At 36.8% G+C, this 18913-nt stretch overlaps 1 protein-coding gene across 1 annotated transcript; it reads right to left on the reverse strand.

The window, feature by feature from the left end:
• Positions 1 to 254: 254 nt before the first annotated feature.
• On the reverse strand, positions 255 to 13176 carry LOC113023677 (neuronal acetylcholine receptor subunit beta-2-like). The gene is made up of 8 exons (XM_026169932.1): positions 12432 to 13176; positions 8007 to 8152; positions 6364 to 6408; positions 6144 to 6253; positions 4733 to 5259; positions 3065 to 3555; positions 1781 to 1926; positions 255 to 1280 (listed from the first exon to the last, which is right to left on the reverse strand). Exons 1-8 carry the CDS (start codon positions 12475 to 12477, stop codon positions 1265 to 1267), a joined length of 1527 nt encoding a protein of 508 aa, XP_026025717.1. The 5' UTR covers positions 12478 to 13176; the 3' UTR covers positions 255 to 1264.
• Between the last annotated feature and the right edge of the window lie 5737 nt (positions 13177 to 18913).

An 18913-nucleotide genomic window follows, 5' to 3' on the forward strand; every position in this document is an offset into this window, starting at 1 on the left:
TCGTGTGAGATCTGACCAATGTGAGTGACTTACAGAAAATAAACCAAATATGAATAATAACCGAAAATGAAAGTCATACTTACTATATTTGCATCCAATGTATTTTGACTTCTAACCATCACATTTTGAAATGTCTTCTACTAGAAAAGCCAATCTAAGAAGTGACCTTCTAGCAAATGGATGAGGAAACAGCACAGGTCAAACTAAAGTTGACAGCATTTTTTATTCAACATATTGAATTTGAATACAGTCAGTGTCAGATCATTAACATATAACATGGTGCAGCTACAGGTTTTTAATCTTCTGGTGTCCAACAAAGGTTTAAGGCAGTTAAAAAGTGAAGGGTGGAAATGAGCTGTTGGACAGGGAAACAGACACACAACTAGAATTAATGTTGTCTTTTCATATGAAATAAAATGCGTGATGTGTACAGCACTCGCTCCATCTGTCACATCTATTTGAAATTTCATCCATATTTTCAAGACTTCTATCAATATTTCTCAAACTCTGTCAGGCCTTGTGATTGTGGAATAGAAAGACAGACAAGAAGAGAATACACAAGCATGTGAGAAAAAACACAATGAGAGAAACCAAGAGCAGAACACACATTTCTCAAAATAAGACACTGCATTAGAGTTACAACGTTACTTGGGAGGTGGATTGTGGAAATGAAACACAGTGCTCTGAAGTGGAACAGGAAAAAGACAGAAAGAGAAATGGTGCGTTAATACTTCCACAAAGACAAAAGGTGGGCAGAACAAAATCCTCTTCCTATTACAGTAAAGGCTGATGTAGAGAAAAAAGAAATTATGTTCCGCTTTTGTACCACTGTTATAAATGTTCATACAATTTTCATATCAGCGATGCTGGAGAGGAGAGGCCTCATTGGAGCAGCAACATGGGAGAAAAACAGTCACAGTTAAAACCTTAAACACTTTCATCAGCAGTGCAGTCAGTCCAAAATGAAACAGGGACTGCAAATCATCTATCATTTTCATCACCTTTGTGTTTTTTACATTGTACAATTTTCTGGAACAACTGTCCACAGGCACTGTCTTCATCATCTTGGCAGAAACTGCTCGACTTTGAGGGGTAGAGTTTCTTCGATGAAGGTGGGGAAACGCACAGGCAAACGTTAAGCAACTGGTTTGATTCCATGTTCATTTGAAGTTCATCACCGGATGGTTATGTGTCAGATTTAATCATTAGGAGTAGATCACAGCCAGACATTGTAATGCTTCTCAAAGTTGCAGTCACAGAAAACCTAGAAATCTCCATATCTACAGGGAGAAAAACACACAAAGTAAAGCAAGTGTAGATGAAGATATACCTGAAGCCTACAAATCACCCGGTGCATGAATGCTGTGCTGTGCGTGAACTATCCTTTATGTTTGTGTGTGTGTGTGTATGGGTTCTTACTATCTTGGTGGAGACCAAATGTGAAATTTACTATACTGATGGGGACCAAAATCCAGGTGCCCACGGGGTTGAAGGCATTTTTCACACTCAAAATGTGGTTTTAGTGTCACGAAATTGTTATGTCAATGGGATGTCCCCATGAGAATAGGAAACCAGACATGTGTGTGTGTCAATGAGTGTGTGTGTGATAGAAAAAAGCATGTCACACAAATAAAAAAAGGGGGGGGGATGGGACATTTCTGGTATGTAAAGAAAACTGACAGTTTCTTTTATTTTTAGAATTTTAAATACGAGCCCATGCCAGGCTCAAACATGTGTTGCTCTGTATGTTAATGTGTATTTCACAGTGTGTATGACTCACTCTGTCTCATCAGCAGTGGGCGTGTTATAGCTCTGGAACAGTGGCTGCATGAAGAGTCCCAGAGTTCCCACCACACACACCAAGATGAAGATCCACAGAAACAGACGGTCTATCACCATTGCTACGTACTTCCAGTCTTCTATGATCTAGAACCACATTAACAGATTCAGACCTTTGCGGTTAAGGTTTGTATGTTTGGGTCAAAAGAAAATCAGCTTGTTAAATCTACCTTTTGGCAGTTCAGTGTTTGTCACACCTAAACACTGTAAAGCAGGAATGTCAAACTCATTTTACATTTAAGCCACATACAGACCACTTAAGGCCAGTGAAACTCCCATTTCCGTCAGTGTAAACTTTTAATCCCTGAAATATTTCAATGCAGGAAAAAGAAGTGCAACTTCAACTACACAATAAAGAAATGCTGTTCTCTTTCATGAAAGAAATCTTTCACCACAACTCTTTGTGCTTAAATTGTAAAAAATAAATGTAAAATGACAGAAGACGTTCTGGTAGCTCATGACACAGACTGTCCTGTAATTATAAAGCAGAATGTTTTTGTTAATTTCCTATTTTATTTCATTATTTTACCATTGACATGGTGTGTAAAAAAACAAAGTTTCTATGGTAGCTAGTTGAAAAAACAAGAACTTTTCTGTCATTTATTTGTCTTTTACTTCATTACTTTGGTGTAGTATGAATGGCTGTGGGGTGGTTTTTATCACTAGGACTGTAAAATGTGTGGAAATAAAACCTATGCTCTCCTTCACATCACTAGACATCTAGTGGGCTGGATTGGAGTCTTTGACTGGCCGATTCTGGCCCCCGGGCCTTATGTTTGACACCCCCTGGAGCTATGGGTTAGCATGTCATTCAGAAAGAGTACAATTACAGATGCTAAGCATGTTTGTAATATTTATTAAATCTGAGAGGTTTATGATTTGTGCTTCAGTCAGTGTGTGTTTTACACAAAAGTATGTGGAGAGCTTTCTGATGATATTAGAAATGTCTATAGTAAAATATATAGCTGACAGATTCCAATTGTATGACAAGAGAACAAAAGCAAACACTGAGATATGGCTCGTCTCACATCTGATTTTGCCCTGGTAATCTTTCCTTTCCACCTTGTCGCTTGTCTGACATCATGCATCTCCATAATCTGTTTTTGTATGGCTTTCCTTTCCTCTTTATGTCTCTGCAAGAATATATTTTATCTTCTATTCCTTTCAATTTTTTGGTGTCGCCCTATCTCCCCTATTCATCATTACCTATCAATTTTTTTCTTACCCCTTCATCATCGTCTTCTGTCTTCATGTGCTCAGCTATGTATCTCACTCCATCCACTGCCTCCTCCAGATCTGCATCTAACTGATTGGCCAAAGGCCTCTGGAAGTCTGAAAAGCCACCGCCACCATCCGGGATGTCACCAGCCGTCCAGCAACACCGCTGCGCCAAATCCTCATTCACGTAGAAAGCGTCGGCGTCGGTTCTGATCCCACCGAGTCTGATGTTTGAGTACTGCTTTTTGTTTGTGCTGCTTTGGGTGTTATTTTTACAGACAATACTCCGACTGGTGTATTTCCGGCGCAGTTTATCACGAACATTGGAAGAGCCTGGACGCCTCATGAGGAGGAAGGTAGGTAGACGGACTAAGAAGAGCCGTTTGACCCAGTCAGGCATGTAGTGAGTGGACGGTGAGCGATGGTGCACGTTGAGGACGCAGACGGTGCTTACAATTGAGAACGTGACCAGCACCATGGTGAACATTAAGTATTTACCTTTAACAGAATGAGACACAGAAAAATGATCAGATGTTGTCATTTACCAACACTACTTCATGTCAGTCATGTGTTATTCAATAATCAAATAATAGCTGGGTCTCAAATAACAACCAGCAGCATCTCTAACACGTTTTTAATAAAGACTGTTTTAAAAGGCTAACTGGAAGGTGTTAATATGCAATACTAAGCAATTTTAAATTCAAAATGATGAAAGAATATATTAGAAATTAAAATGGTTTATAGCTAGAATAAAAGTACATCAAATATAATTTAAGAAAAAGAGAAAATAGAATAATAAAACCAATTTAAAAATAGTAAGGTTTGATCAGTCCAGTCATTGAAAACAAATAAATTAAATAATGTAATGCTAAGTAAAAAACTACAATTTTAAAATGGTTATAAAAGTAGATATTATTTCAAACAAAGAGTGGTGATAGCTTTCACTTTCATTTGCACCAAAGCAGGTGAAATACATTTGCATGACACTGGGGTGTGCTTCCCAGATCGTGTTATACTATTACAATTAACCATTTCCTTCATTTTTTTGAATGGCGCAGTACTCTGCTAGAATGAAGTATATTTCATCACTTTCAGCTGTTTGGTTTCCCTTATACTGTTCCATTAGTATTCCTACTGAAATCTCCAAAAGCAGTATATTAATGTTAAGCGCAGGTACACGTATAACACTAGTAATTTAATGGGTTGAACTTAAACATTTATTATCTGGTGAGTCTTCGTGTTCACCGGAGTGAAACTGTCCATAATCTGAGCAGCTGCCTCTTCAGGCAGCTATAATATTTTTCACTTTTTTTTAATTTCCTTGTGTTGACTTTGTGCTGAGGTTGTAAACAGCATAATAAAAAATTAGGTGAAGGGCAAGCAGAAAAAGGACTGACCTGTCATAAAGCACATTTACAAATCATATATGAAAAATGAAATGTGAAGACCCATCATTTATATAAGACTATTTCAAATGCGGTGTAGCGCTTTCAGTTGTAAATAAATGGCATTAATCCATAATTGAAAAACTACTTTTTTCTTGTTTTATGTTTTCTTACACACATCACCAAACTATTATATTTATATAAAGTGTCTGTACATATAGTAAAAACCCAAATATTCGTTGCCCTAGGCTACAAACTGTTGCAAATAGACAAATATGGATATGACTAACCTATGAGTGGCACTGCTAGAGAGGTAGGTGGCACTATCTTTGATATGAGCAGCAGGAACACAGTGAGTGCCAGCAGCACTGAGATGCAAAGCGTCATTTTCTCCCCACAGTCTGACGGCAGGTAGAACACCAGGATAGCTAATGATGTGATCAGCACACAGGGGATAATCAGATTGATGGTATAGAAAAGAGGCTTCCTCTTGATGACAAAATCATAGGTGATGTCCAGATAGGTTATGTCGTTGGGGTCCTCGTTTTTGCGTGCTGGGAGCGAGACGATGTCCCACTCTCCACTTGGAGTAAAGTCGTCACGGCTGGCGAAATCACTGGTGAGGATAAGATCTACTTCTGTGTGGTCGTAGGTCCAAGAGCGGAACTTGAGAGTGCAGTTCTGCTGGTCAAAGGGGAAGTTCTGCACCTCGATGGCACAGGCTGACTTGTAGATTGCTGGAGGGAGCCAGAAGATGTCCCCGGTGCTTGAGACCACAGCATTGCAATAGAAGGAAACCTCGTACACACCGTCAGCACTATAGGAGGTTTAGAAATAAAGGATTAAAGAGCGTTAAGCACATCAAATGAAGAGGAAAGAAAAATTAGAGTCTGACCAATACAGGATTTTTTTTAAACCAATACTAATACTAATATTTAAAAATCTAATAAATGGGACAACATTTATTTGTACTTTCTAGCATTTGTTATGTGTAGTTATTTAGGAGTGCCAAATAACTGTAAAATGTCAATTCTTGTAAGATGGTTCCTGGGGTGCTTCTTCCATTTATTCTTTACTTGTTTCATTTTCATTAATTTCCTAATAAATTAATATTGTTTGCGATACTTGTATATCAAAAAATAGCAAATATTTGCCCAGACAGTAAATTAGTTGGGCTCAAATTATTAAATGTTGCTTGGCATGTGGTAGAAGAGTTCTATGATAGCACAGGTCATGCTATTATTGTCATCAGCACTGGAATTATTCACATAACTCTATCCTACTAGGAATCATAACTATACACATGAAATTGCTAACTTCCCACAACGAGAGTCAAACCCGGGCCGCCTGGGTGAAAACCAGGAATCCTAGCCACTAGACCATATGGGAATGTTAATATAAAACACTAATAATAAAGAGAAACTGGGTTTGTGGAAATTGTTAATTACACAGCTCCCACTGAAATACTTAGCATTTTAGTAACAACGTGTAAAACATGAGTGGTAATGATCAAAAACCTCATAATATTAAGAACGGTTTAATAAAATAATGGTTTAGTCCATTCATACAAGGCCTCCACAGGAATTAGTTTTCCTGCTTTAAATTGATTTTTTTATAGTAAAAAAAATGTACAAATCACATAAATTAAACTCAGAAAAGCAGCCAAGTCTCTCTCGGTTGGGATCAAATTTGCATACTTACTTGTTATAGAGCACTATATCAGGAAGCCAGATAAGTTTGGAGGGTATTCGCAATTTCTTGATGCCTTCATATTTCTCAGGATCCCATCTCAACCTGTAGTCATTCCATTCCTGCAGAGGAGCCTTTGTTATTGTAACTGTAGCTATGACCAAAAAGACCAAATACTGACCATACAAGGTACTGTATAAGAACTGGGCAGCAGAGAAAAGACTGTAGGTACCTGAAACAGCCACAGGTTGGTCGTCATTATCTGTTCTCTCTCATTCTAAAAGCAAAGATCAGTCAGCTGTTAAAACTACATAATACTTTCCATAATGCTATTTTTATTTTGAGTAAAGGTCAAAGCAATAAATCAATACACACCTTTAATGAGTGCATGAAATAACACTAACATTTTGGAGCAAAAAACATTTATTTTTAAAGCCTGTTTTACAAATGCCTCAAAGGAAGGACTTACTGTGATACTAAGGTTAGCCTGTTTACTGGCTTGTCTTGAGATGAATGGAAAGGTTAGAATCAAAGTTGTCTGAGACAAATGGTGTTTTAAACCCTCTGGTGAGGCGCACGCAGCCATGGAGCCTAACATGATCATTAGTGAATATGATGAAAATAATGGCTTTAAAACCATATTCTGCAACACTTCAGTGGCTTAGGTGTTGTTCAAGCCGAGGAGCAGAAAGTAGTGCATTAAGTAATGTGAATAAGAAGCTTTTAGAAGCCCATGTCACGAGGTGAAGACCTTAAGTAAAGCTTAGTTGCAGTGACTTATAATAATAGTTCTGTGAAACAGAACAACAGGTGATCAAAAATTCTAAAAACTGAAATAATCCAGAAATGAATTATTCAGGTCACTTATTAACATTTTACAATCCAACCATAAAGAAATATATCCAAATGGTAAAACAAATAGTTTGGAGAAGAGAAGCATAAAACATCACTTGTCGAGCACAGGGCTAACTCAAAGAGACAGATAAATTGATTCAGATCTTCACAATTACAGGCAATTTAAAGTTGCCACTTCTATTCTACAACCTAGAAGCCTCTGAACTGTGACAGTGTCATGAATTATTATTAAGTTATTATTATTACATTATAATGTCAAATTAATTCTGCTCTTTTCTTTAATATTTATGTCGCTATTTTCCTTCTTAAAGGAGACTAACGGAGCATTGAAGCACTACTTAATGGTTACATAGTCACCACATAATAATTATAAAAACTTCTGTAATGCAATTAAAGGTAGAGTTTGGTGTTTAAACAAAAAGATGAATACTCCTAAAAGAGAAAAGAGGAGAGAAACAAAAGACTGCACATCCATACAGGTGCTCTAGCTGATTTCAAGACATAAATAGTTTAGAATAATCCTTTTTTGTGACACATGTATATAAAGGGATGCATGACGGCTGATTTTGGATTCAGAGTCCTGGTACTGTGTACATACAGACTCATATTCATAGCTTCTTGAGACATATAAATAGAACAGATGCTTTATTAGCCTTTATGTCTTTAGCAAGCACCTGTGTAAATGATCCCCTGTGAAAAGCCCTACTGAATCAATACGTGGGAACATATGATGTCACAAAGCTCTACAAACTAATAAAGATCATGCCGTAATCAAGCTGCCACCTCCGTAGCAGGGATATGGTGAAATGCAAACTCCTCAATTCAAATAATCCAGAAGTGAGTCAATCCCCATGTTAACACTTCACTTGAATCACATCAAATACGAACTGCCAGTAATGGGTTTTGATTGCGTCAAATTAAATCGTCACAAGCCCAATTTTTCATTTATTTCAGGTAACGGTGTTTGAGCCCAGTACACTCTGATGCATGATAATCTGGATGCAGTTTGTGTGTACTCACCACACTGATGAGCTGAGACAAAGACACCTGTATGGAGACGGTGACCTGCTGGCTCTTATTGACAGCAGGTCTGATTAGTTTATTGTAGTGCTCTGGACCTAAAAGGTAGTTTACCAGGCGCTCCTCTGCATTCTCTGCCCAGCTGCCTGCAGAGAAAATACAGAATATTGAAAGAAATCCAATTAATCAAAGTGCTTTAAACATAAAATGAATCTGTTTAAAATATGTAATATTATAGACATGATTACATGGAACTCCACTGCCTGAAAAGGCAGAGGCAATAACTAATGTCATTCATAAAGGCCATGTGTTTGACCTGTGGCGATTCACAGCCACTGGTAGGTGTGTAGTGTATCTTTGTATCCTGCGTGTGCAAGTGTCTGTTTCTGAAAACAATGTCTGTTAACAAAGTAAATTTACCAGAGGGCATTACAGCTGAATCACGTGTTATCGGTTAAGTGTGAGCATGTGTACATCTTGCAGTCTGACACTTTACTGCAGGGTTTTAGAGCACAGAAACACACAAGGCTCCAGTCAAGCATCCCGGTGAGACAGCCCTGAAGCTTTATGTTTCCTGAGCCCTAAATTATTGGTTATATAAAAGTAATTGTATGAATAAATCAGAAGCAAAATGCTCCAGCTGCCATTATATCCACATTGTCAAACAAACTGACAACAGCGCAGTGAGGATTGGTTATCTGGACCGCTTCCCTCCCTGTAGCACATGAGTTGTCTGTTTTTGCAAGATTGCATGCAGTGCAGGCTGTGTGAGCATGGATGTTCTTTTTTTTAGCAGCACCCTGCTGCTTCAAGTTTTCATGTCAGAGTGAACATCAGTGGTTTCAGCTGAAGAGAGGCAAGTGAGTCTCTTAGAACTAAATGAGAAATCTTTAGCTCTCAGTTTATTTTAACTTCAGAGGATAAATGGTCTGCCATCAAGTAAGAACCTCAAGTATCTCTTTATGTAAGAGGAAAGCTATTTGTTAAAATGAAAGCTAAACCGCTTAATCACATTTATATTTCTTCTGAAGTGGCCCCAGCAGAGTTCAATACGATGTGTTAAATGTATGAACGTGCATAGAAATGTTTAGATTATACGCCCAGCAAATTAGGCTGTCATTAAAGTAGCTATACGAGAACAAATACTGTATGTAAATATAAATCAAGTCGATACCAAGTTTTTCATTTTAACAGAAGATTTGAATAGAAGTTAAAAGGAAAAAAGCAGTAAATGTATTAATATTGCAGTGCTGCTCTGGTATTATTTAACAACTTATTGTCAAAAGTTACCACATGTAAATCTCAACAATAAATATGGAGCTTTAACAAAAGGTCACCTTGCTCAGGTTTGCTTGATGAAAAGGGAAAACAAAGGAAAACGTCTATCAAAAGACACCAAAATGCAGCAGCACCCTGAAGCTCATTTTGTTTAATCTGTTTTACAAGGTATTCCCTGACTGTTTTATGGATATTTCAAAAATGGAAAACTCCTACTCTTTGAACCTCTGGCAAGCGATATAGCTCAATTTTCAGATTTTTTTTTTTTTTTTGCACGATTGCAATGGAATACCTCTCTGTAAGTACTGGAGATGTTATGCATCATGATCCACTTTATGGTGCTGGCATTTTGATTTCATGCATCTAACAAGTAGCAGAGAATTTCTTGCCGTGGCAAACTGATAGCATTCATAATCGACCACCGAAACCAGCTGGAATTTGTTACAGATGCTTCTGTCTTGATTTAACCATATTCCCAACATCTGTTGTAGTTACTATCATTTGGAACGGGAACCATTGAGGTAGGATGACTTATTGTAAATCCTAAATTGACACACATTAGCGGAATGCTAGTGTTGTATGGGCAAAATGGGTTTCCCTAAAAGAAAACGTATGTCTGCTAAAACTGTAACAGGATATGAGCATTTGTTTTGAAACAGGTGCTAATCATTTTTAGTAATTTAGATTCACTGAATCTAATTAGTTGAGGAACTCACAAGCACTCTCTGGCCAAATTGCAGCCAATTTCAGCATAATGACATAAGTAGGAAGTGAAAAGGCTCTCCACGGATGGGGTCTCACCAGGATCATTAACTTCCTGGAGTCTCTGACAGGATTTAGTGGGCAACATGCATTTTTTTATGCATGCACGATCAATTGTTGGGGTAATAAGAGTGAGATAATAGCTGCTGCATTCACTAGTATTTACTGTGGTACTGTACTTGTGCAACATTGCTATTCAAACTGAAGCAACAGAGATATTCTTTGTTTCAAGACGTTTCACTTTCCTGTCAAAGGATGGCAGATCAAGAGGATGATACTAGATGTAAGTGACTAAAGCCTCAAACCTATTATGGAGCAATAAACTCTTCTCAGTTTCCTTTTATAAAAAATATTTCAAAAATCTAGTATGTTAAAAGTGGGACTGACTCGTGAAATTAGACTTGCGATTATGGCAGCATTAGAGTTTTCACATTCACAAGTATGGAAGGCTTTACTTCAAGGGGGTAGCAGTGACTTATCACTCAAGAGTAACCCCCCCCCCCCTCCCCTTTGTTGATACCTTTTATATTAAGAACAGCTTAGCTACCAGTAATCTGCAGTGATGAGACTCATTAAGATTAAAACACTGACGCTGTGATGGAAGACTGGTGCCACATATCATTGCATAGTACAAGTCCAAGTCAAATCTTGAGGCCTTCAGAGAAATGCAACCACTCACAACAACATGGTGGAAGACACAGAGAAGTGCTATGCCGCTTCTTGATGTTTTACAGCCTTTAAATCATTTAAAGCTCAATTCCAGGGTCTCCTGCCTTCTCTTGATGGATGCTGCAGACTAATCCTTGACTATGTTACATGCCACAGCTGATCTTTGTCAGAGTTTGTAAGAGAAAATCTACAGATTGATGGCTCAGCTTTTTGGTTGTCTTCATTCTTTTTGGAAAACATTATTGTATTTTAGGTCTAGCTTAAACGGTAAAGCGTAACCTACAAGCTTAACCAGTTTTACATGTATCCAATGCACCACTCTCTGAAATAAAAGCTAAAATCAAGGTCAGGTAAGTAAGAGGAAGTTTTTCTTTTAAGGCAGTGAGAGATCCACATTTTGCCTAAAAAACAGTAGATGGTGCTTTCTTGGTGGTAGACAAAACATGGCTCTTATTTAATTATTCAAGGGCACATCTGCTTTTACTTATGGGTATTTTAAGAGTATGAACACCACCCACACTTTCTCAGGACGTTCTTGCAGAGTGCTGTTGTGGTTGCTTTAAATTCCTGTACTCAGAAACACAAATACACATCAAATACACCTCTTCTTCTTCTTCAGTTTTATAGAATCCAAATACAGAAAAGACAGATAATGTAAGATAATTGTAACTGTACCTTTCCAGGGAGGATGATCTGTTGATTATAGATACAGTATATGGACAATATAAGTAGAAAACCCTATACTTTGGGTTGCAGCTACTACTCTACTACTACTACTATTAATATTCTACCTTTAAGAGTGGGGAGGTGGGAGTAGAAGTTTGAGGAAGAGTTTAAATCATACAAATACATACAAATTAGAAAAATGACGTTAGTCAAGTCTGATCTGGATTATTTGGGATTTTTTTTATTAAATGAAGAAGAAAAAAATTCTGTCATGTGAAGAATGGTTTGAAATATTATTTTAATATTTGCAAAGACTATGGACTTCCAAATACTGACTTTGGTAATATATAAAAGTCTAAAAGCTTTGAATACATTACTATAAAGTGAAATAATAGCATTTATTTGATTAAGCTGAAGTGAAATACAGAAATATGAAGTTTAGTTCTTCAGGATTTTATTTTATGAATCCCTTTGAATAAAAAAAAACATGTAGATAACTCTCACAACTACCAAAATGTTACATTTAATATAGGTGAGTAGTGGTATTGCACTAATTACATGATAATAAATAGAGAAGTATCAACTAGAAAAGCATCTCTTCTTTTAATTTGTCTTTTAAAAGATTTTCCACACTTTGAAGCACAATCATTTGGATTGTACCCCTGAGATTTGATTTACAGTTAATATAAGATTCTCTTGTGGCACCATTAATGTTATCCTTTGCTACAGGACACCTGAGTCTTCAATCAGGTCAGTTATCTCCTCTGCAGTTCAATGAAACGTGATTAAATCGACTTCTCTGGAAGAGTATCGCGCCTATTTTCAGGCCATAATCACTACCTAAGAGGGTGTGTGTGTGTGTGTGTGTGTGTGTGTGTGTGTGTGTGTGTGTGTGTGTGTGTGTGTGTGTGAGAGAGAGAGAGAGAGAGAGAGAGAGAGAGAGAGAGATCAACACCATAGACTTGGACATCTGTTCTTAGCAGTAAACTTCTCACAGGAAATGTTTCCATATTCGTACCAGTTTGGGATATTTAAAAGATAATAACTTACTTGTTAGAGAGAGAATGAGGAGCACAAGAGCAGTGCTGGTAGTCATCTCCTTTCCGCTTCACTACGCTAAGTTGCTTCTTTGTAATGCCTGTCCTCTAAAAAATGTTTTAAATCAAATAAAAAAAGACCAGAAATATCTTGAATGTCAAAAGTGACAATTTAGCCCAACCTCGCGGCTTTCCCTATTACTTTTGTCCACACAGGTGCTTCAGGTGTTTTCTCCTTTGCTGGAAAACACGCAGAAACTTTGGCTGTTATGGTTTAAAAAATATATATATCACGTGTAAAAAGTGTCTATTTGCCAAAGGCAACATGATGGTCCTTTACTTCACAGCATCCTGCGGGAGTTGGGCAGCCCATTTTGCGCAGCCGCCTCAGCAAGCAACTCTCGATCCAAATCCAGTAGACTAGTCCACGATGGTGTCCAAAAAAAATCCACATTAAACGTGTTTTCTTTTTTAACTTAATCACCAATATTTGCCTTAAGTTTCTTTTGATGAAGCGCCGATAACTTGAAATTGGCGCAGTTGATGAGACTAGCGCGCATGCAGGCGGGACGCTTGCGCTACATTGACTCCTCGGGGTTAAACCTTGCAGTCAAAGTCCACAAAAAAATCAAGAGCGTTTTTTCCATCAAACTTCGAGGAGAAGCTACGATGAAAAAGCAGGAGGTCGGGGCTCGGAGGGGGAGGTGCGTGTCTCTCTGCTTGTGTGCTCCTCGCGCCTCGGACCGGAGCAGATACACACGTCACGGCGTGGACTTTTGTGCATCTGCCAGTCTCATCTAGATGGGCTCTTTTTCAGCCAGTGGCGCTTCCACAGCCTACTTTTCACAACACTGTGACTAACTAAACTTAAAGCGTTTAAAACCGTAAATCACCGCAAAGTGGCGACTGTAGACCCCATGTTAAAGAATCAAAGATGCAAATTTAAATGAGAAAATGCCATTCAAGTCAGATGAGCTCTGTCATTGTTTTGTACTGGCACACAGTCAGAGTGTAGACTAAACTCACAACCTGATATAGGTCAGACTGATGGAAGAAGACAGTCTACATGTAACGAACCTAGTGTTGCAGATAATCCAGCATTTAAGCTTCCTCTTTAGGTGGTCTGTAATGTATATAATAGTGTAGACATGGAGATCCTGGTCCTTTTAATCTAAGACAATATACATGTTAGGGTTTTATAACCATGATAATGTGTTACTAAAACGTGTCAGTATAGTCTGCAGCAGAAACACATTAGCGATGCAAATTATTTCTCACTGCAGCTTTGACATATGGCTGTGTGAAGACTTTCTTATCGACTCATAAATTCAAGTTAACATTATTTTACTTTAATTTTGCCTGTCCAAAAGGGGTTACCATGAGTTACAATGTTCTGGTGTTAAACAGACCATAATCATTTGTTTGATGGATGAATGTGACATTTTTAAAAAATAATATGGGATATAATGAGGAGAGTAATATAACCTGATGATTCAAGCTGATTTTGTAACTCAAAGAGGAGATAAGCCATTCCAGCTGACAGCACACCAGTGTGACTACACCACATCTTGATTTCTGCTGTGACATTCAGATGATAGATCGAAAGAAACACGTGGAGTAAACAAGCATGTTCCCTCTGACAGTTTTGACAGGTAGGATGATGGAAACTCTAGGTCCCCTTGCCACATTTTCTAAATCTTATGTCAGGAACCTTTGGATAACTTTTGACTCAGCTCTCACATTGCATGATCACGTTAGACTTGTGATTCTTGCTTTTATAAGAAACATTATTAGTCATGCTTTTGCTTCATCATTTACTTTTCTTAACAAAACCTCTTTGGAGCATCTGCAAGATATTCATAACGATCCTGCAAGGTTTTTAAAAGTCTTCTACTCACATGTCACACTGTTGCTAATTTAGTTGCACTGGCTCCCCATTAACTTAAGGCTCTACTTTTAAGATTCTGGATTTGACTTTTCGAGCTCTGAATGGACAAGCACCAGCATACATCAGCAAGCTTTTACACTGATACATCCCCAGCAGGTCCTGAGGTCATGTGGTCAGGATCTGCTGGGCATCATACAAGGTTGAGAACTAAAGGAGACGGACCTTTTGCAACAGTGGTCGCCAGACTCTGGAATCCTCCCCGTCTTTTTAAAAAATTTGATATTCTAGCATTTTTGTTATGAAGCACTTTGTGATATTTCGATTGAAAGCTGCTAGATAAATACAATTGTGTTTAATTCTATCAATAATTCAGGCTGATGGTGAATGGTTATTTTTTTCCTTTGTTTGCTTGCTTGTTTTACTGTTGATAGTTTTGTTGCTTTGTACCTGTGTGCCACATTTAATTTAAGTTGACTTTTGGACTGACATTTTGAATTTAGACTTCTGCATTAGTAAAATAAAGACTGGTATTTCTGGTACTCTCACACTCAGGTTTTGCCGGAGGTTTCTTCCTGTTAAAAAGGATGTTTTTTTTCTTCCCACTATTTAAACAAGTGCTTGCTCAAATGGGAGCCCATGTCTGTGGTTAACCTTAATGTCTGACCTCAGATAATACTCACATGTTAGTTTAGTACACGTGAATGTATTTTTATTGTTCATGTATTGTTCATGTGGCTATCACAGTAAAAGAATAATCACGTTGCAGCAATATTTAAAACAATGAAAGCCCGGGGTGGGAAAACAATCATATGAAGAAGTCATTAACATTCTGCTCCTCCTTTAGAAATGTATGCTTGTGTCTCATAAATAAACCACTGCAGATTCAGTGATTAACAACGTTATGATTGTTAATCACTGACTTGTCGTGGCGATTCTGGTCGTTTTTTTCCTTTTTGTATCTTTTTATAATCTCGAATTTTCAGCTAAGTTTGATACAAAGCATATGATTTTCTGAGTCCATAGTCCTTCCCACAATCCAGAAATATTCACGTTAAAAATAAAATGGAGAGATTTATCCAAGGTCTATCATTGATGCAGTTAGCATGTGCATAAATCCATCACAGCACAGGCCATATAACTAACACATTACTCCCTTACACGGCCCAGTGGAGATTTCAATCTGCTATAATGGAGGTGACTGTCTGCTTCAGTCAAGTTAACTGGCACAAGAGTGCCACGTTTTACAGCAATTCATAACATCCTTCCTCCCATGCTCTGCTGCTCCATCACTGCTTCTGTCTTACACAGGCAGATTTTAGGGTCATAAAAGTGCTAATAAGATATCTGAAAAAAATTATGTATTTACAGTAAAAGCACAATATTTATTAGAGGCAAAAATAAATCAAAATATTACACAAAGAATGAGTTACACTGTTAGTTTTACATTTTTATTCTTGGTTACTGTATGAGTGCACTGGGAAAGGATCTTCATATTCGTAAACAGACATCTGAGTGACGGCGAAGTTAGCCAGTGAAGAAACTAGTCAGACCATCAGTTTTAACCACTGATTAATAGGTTTATAATTATTTATTAACCAATAAGCTTTTTTCCTGTAATGACACCTTCTGGCCCATGTTAAATATCCCTTGGCGCCTCAGAACATATGAGACTCTAAACTGGACCAGTGATCAAAGGGAGCCTATATTGTGGTTATGATAACAAGAGAACAAGCAGAAAGGGGACTGTAAATACCTCCAGAGGTGTTTCCAAGTATATAACACTGACAAGATCCTAAAATAAAGTGGCTGTGGGAATGTGTTGTAGTACTATGAATGTTGTGTTCAGGAAAGAATCCATTTTCATAAAAGTGAGTCTGAGAGCCTTGGATGGAAGAGAAAAGTAGATTTGCTGAAATAACAATAATCAAACAAAGGTGAAAAGCCAATGAGTCTGGGACTGAGGTCTGAGGAAAGTAGGGTGTGGTTGTCTGGTTCACGGTCAAAACATTAGACCATTGTTTCTTGATGATTTTGTAATTTTTATGTCTACTAACACAAATGTTGTGTCTGAATATTACTGGACTGGTAGTTTTAGAGTTCAGTTCTCAATTGTGAGGAAGATGTTATTGGTGTCTTGCTGTTTTGTCACTAAATTTCTACATGGTGTCCAGATTCTTGATGTTTAAATCAATATTTTTAAAAAAGCAATAAAATAGAGAAATACTAATGTTATGTGAACATTTAAAAATCCAAAGAGACATGCATTATACATGCATTAATATGCTAATAATGCACAGCATGCTTAGACGTGATGGTATAAATTATGGGCAAGCACAACTATGAACACAATAAGAGTGAAAGCCCTGATATGTAACAAATATCACACAGCTTTGGTGTAAAGAAGGACATCAGATGCTTTTGTTTTTGTCCTTTTTAAATATGTGCTTACGTTAAACCTGATCCCACAAAATGTAATCAGCCCATTTGTATTTGATGAGATTTAAAGGCACATTCTTAAAATGTATCTATTTTCTTTACTGGCATGAAAGAGAAGGCGAAGAAGAAGAAGAAGATCCCAACAGTTCAAATATGAGAAAATAAACAAGAGGTTTGTTAAGCTATTTCATAAAACATCTATTAAAGATAAAAGAAAACATTCATCAAAAAAGAGAGTGTTGAAAATAGGCATACAAATTTGCATGCTTGTTTTGAGTGGGATATTTGTATTATTGATGTAATGAGCTACACCTGGGACTTAGGGGTAAATACCTATACATTTTAAATTATCTCACTTTAGTTGAAAGTAACTGTAAAAATAGAGAACCCAAATGATGTGTGCTCAAAGAAAACATCAAGCATTCTTTATTTGCCACATCAGCAAAACGTCATTATGCACCTTTGATAGAAACTTCCATAACCAGACATTGTAAAACAGTAAGTTTAATAGAGTAAATGGACATCAAACTATAAAACTTTAATTGTAAGCTTTAGTTAGGCCCAATTTTTTTGTTTGTTTTGGAATATCTGTCATCATATGTGGAACTTTTTCTTAAAAAACAATACTTCTGTTTTCCTTAAAATAATTTGCATTGCCACACAATCTAAACCAGCGAACATCACACAGTATTTTCTAGGTGTGGCTCCAGTGTCCTGTTCGGAAGCTTGCAATTTTTACCACCACTAGATGGCAATAGAGACTCAATAGATACTACAAAAACATTTAACGTGGAAATCCTGTAGTGTAAAGGGAAATCGTGTCATGTGACAAATGAGTCAATAATAAACATTTATTTCTGAGTTTCCCATAACAACAGTGTTACCCATAACAAGTCTACTAATTTATATGGAGGCTCATGTTAAGATTAACCTGCTTTACTGTGCAGTCCATGCTGTGGTACAAGAAAGGTAGTAACTTCTACAGGTATACCACCAGAGATCACAGAGTGGACTTTCAGAGGCCATTAGATTAGAGATTTAAAATTATTGCAAGTTTGTTCCAAAAACACACAACCTGTTTGTTTTATTATCCGATTCATCATTATTATATCATTATTTGTTGACATATTATGACATTTCACACATTTGTTGTTCCAGATGGTTTGCAAGGGAAAAAACGTTTTTAAAAGTTATTTTAAAATTCATAAATGTCCTAATATATCAATGTAATCAGAGAACAATACTTTTGTTTTTTAAATTTTTATATAGATATTTATTGAGATCAGCTGAAAACTATAGTAAATCAAGACAACACCTTCTATAAGAAATAAATGCCAATATGCGCATATATCTATCTCTATCTATCTATCTATCTATCTATCTATCTATCTATCTATCTATCTATCTATCTATCTATCTATCTATCTATATATATATTTTTTTTAAGGGATGTTCTTAAAATGTATAGATTATTATTATTTTTTATTTATATATATATATATATATAAATAAGAATAATTAACATAATTAATAAATAACCATGAATATCTGATTGTCTGCTTGGTGTAAGTAATAAAACATACATGTTTAAAGCTTGACAGAACCAGGTTTTTTGGCACCATATTTCTGAAAAAGAGTCAAGAAAACAACCATCATAGAAGATAAAAGCTATTAGTTGGTGTTTAGTGTTGAAGCACTTAAAAGAGAAAAGTGGTGCTTTAAAGTTATAATCTAAACCTTTGTTAAACATTAACACATATGTTACTTAAAAGAAAGCCTCACATATAGCTGCTTATGCAACTTAGAGTCACTGCAGGCTGGAGCCAAACAAATTTATTATTGCCAATAATAAACTGCCATTTATTATTGGATTATTGCCATGAGTTTTTTTTGTTGTTGTTTTTTTTAACAATACTGCATATAATGTTTATATAAAACTATGCGAAGGGAGAAAGGGCAAAAGTCCGCGAGAGTAGTTTTCTCCAACAGAAAACAGAAACTGCTTCAAATTTTAACTCTGAAATGTCTCAGGCACAAGCAAAGCATGACAAACTTTAGGACTGAGACATTTCAGAGTCAGGAGTTAACTTTCAGGAGTCTCAAACCCTTACAGCATCTGAGAAAAATATGGGCTTTTATTCTTAGTGGCAATGCTACCAAAACAATATGAA

The sequence above is a fragment of the Astatotilapia calliptera genome, chromosome 6, assembly GCF_900246225.1.
Source record: "Astatotilapia calliptera chromosome 6, fAstCal1.2, whole genome shotgun sequence".
In the NCBI taxonomy this organism is placed as follows: domain Eukaryota; kingdom Metazoa; phylum Chordata; class Actinopteri; order Cichliformes; family Cichlidae; genus Astatotilapia; species Astatotilapia calliptera.

Bases quoted from the DNA above. Each gene is read 5' to 3' on its own strand.
- LOC113023677 (XM_026169932.1), bottom strand. From the start codon at position 12,477: ATGACTACCAGCACTGCTCTTGTGCTCCTCATTCTCTCTCTAACAA. The intron at 3,556-4,732 runs GTTAGTCATATC...ATTCTGTTAAAG, and splicing joins TCTAGCAGTGCCACTCATAG to GTAAATACTTAATGTTCACC. The intron at 1,927-3,064 runs GTAAGAAAAAAA...ATGTGGTTCTAG, and splicing joins CAGAAGACGATGATGAAGGG to ATCATAGAAGACTGGAAGTA.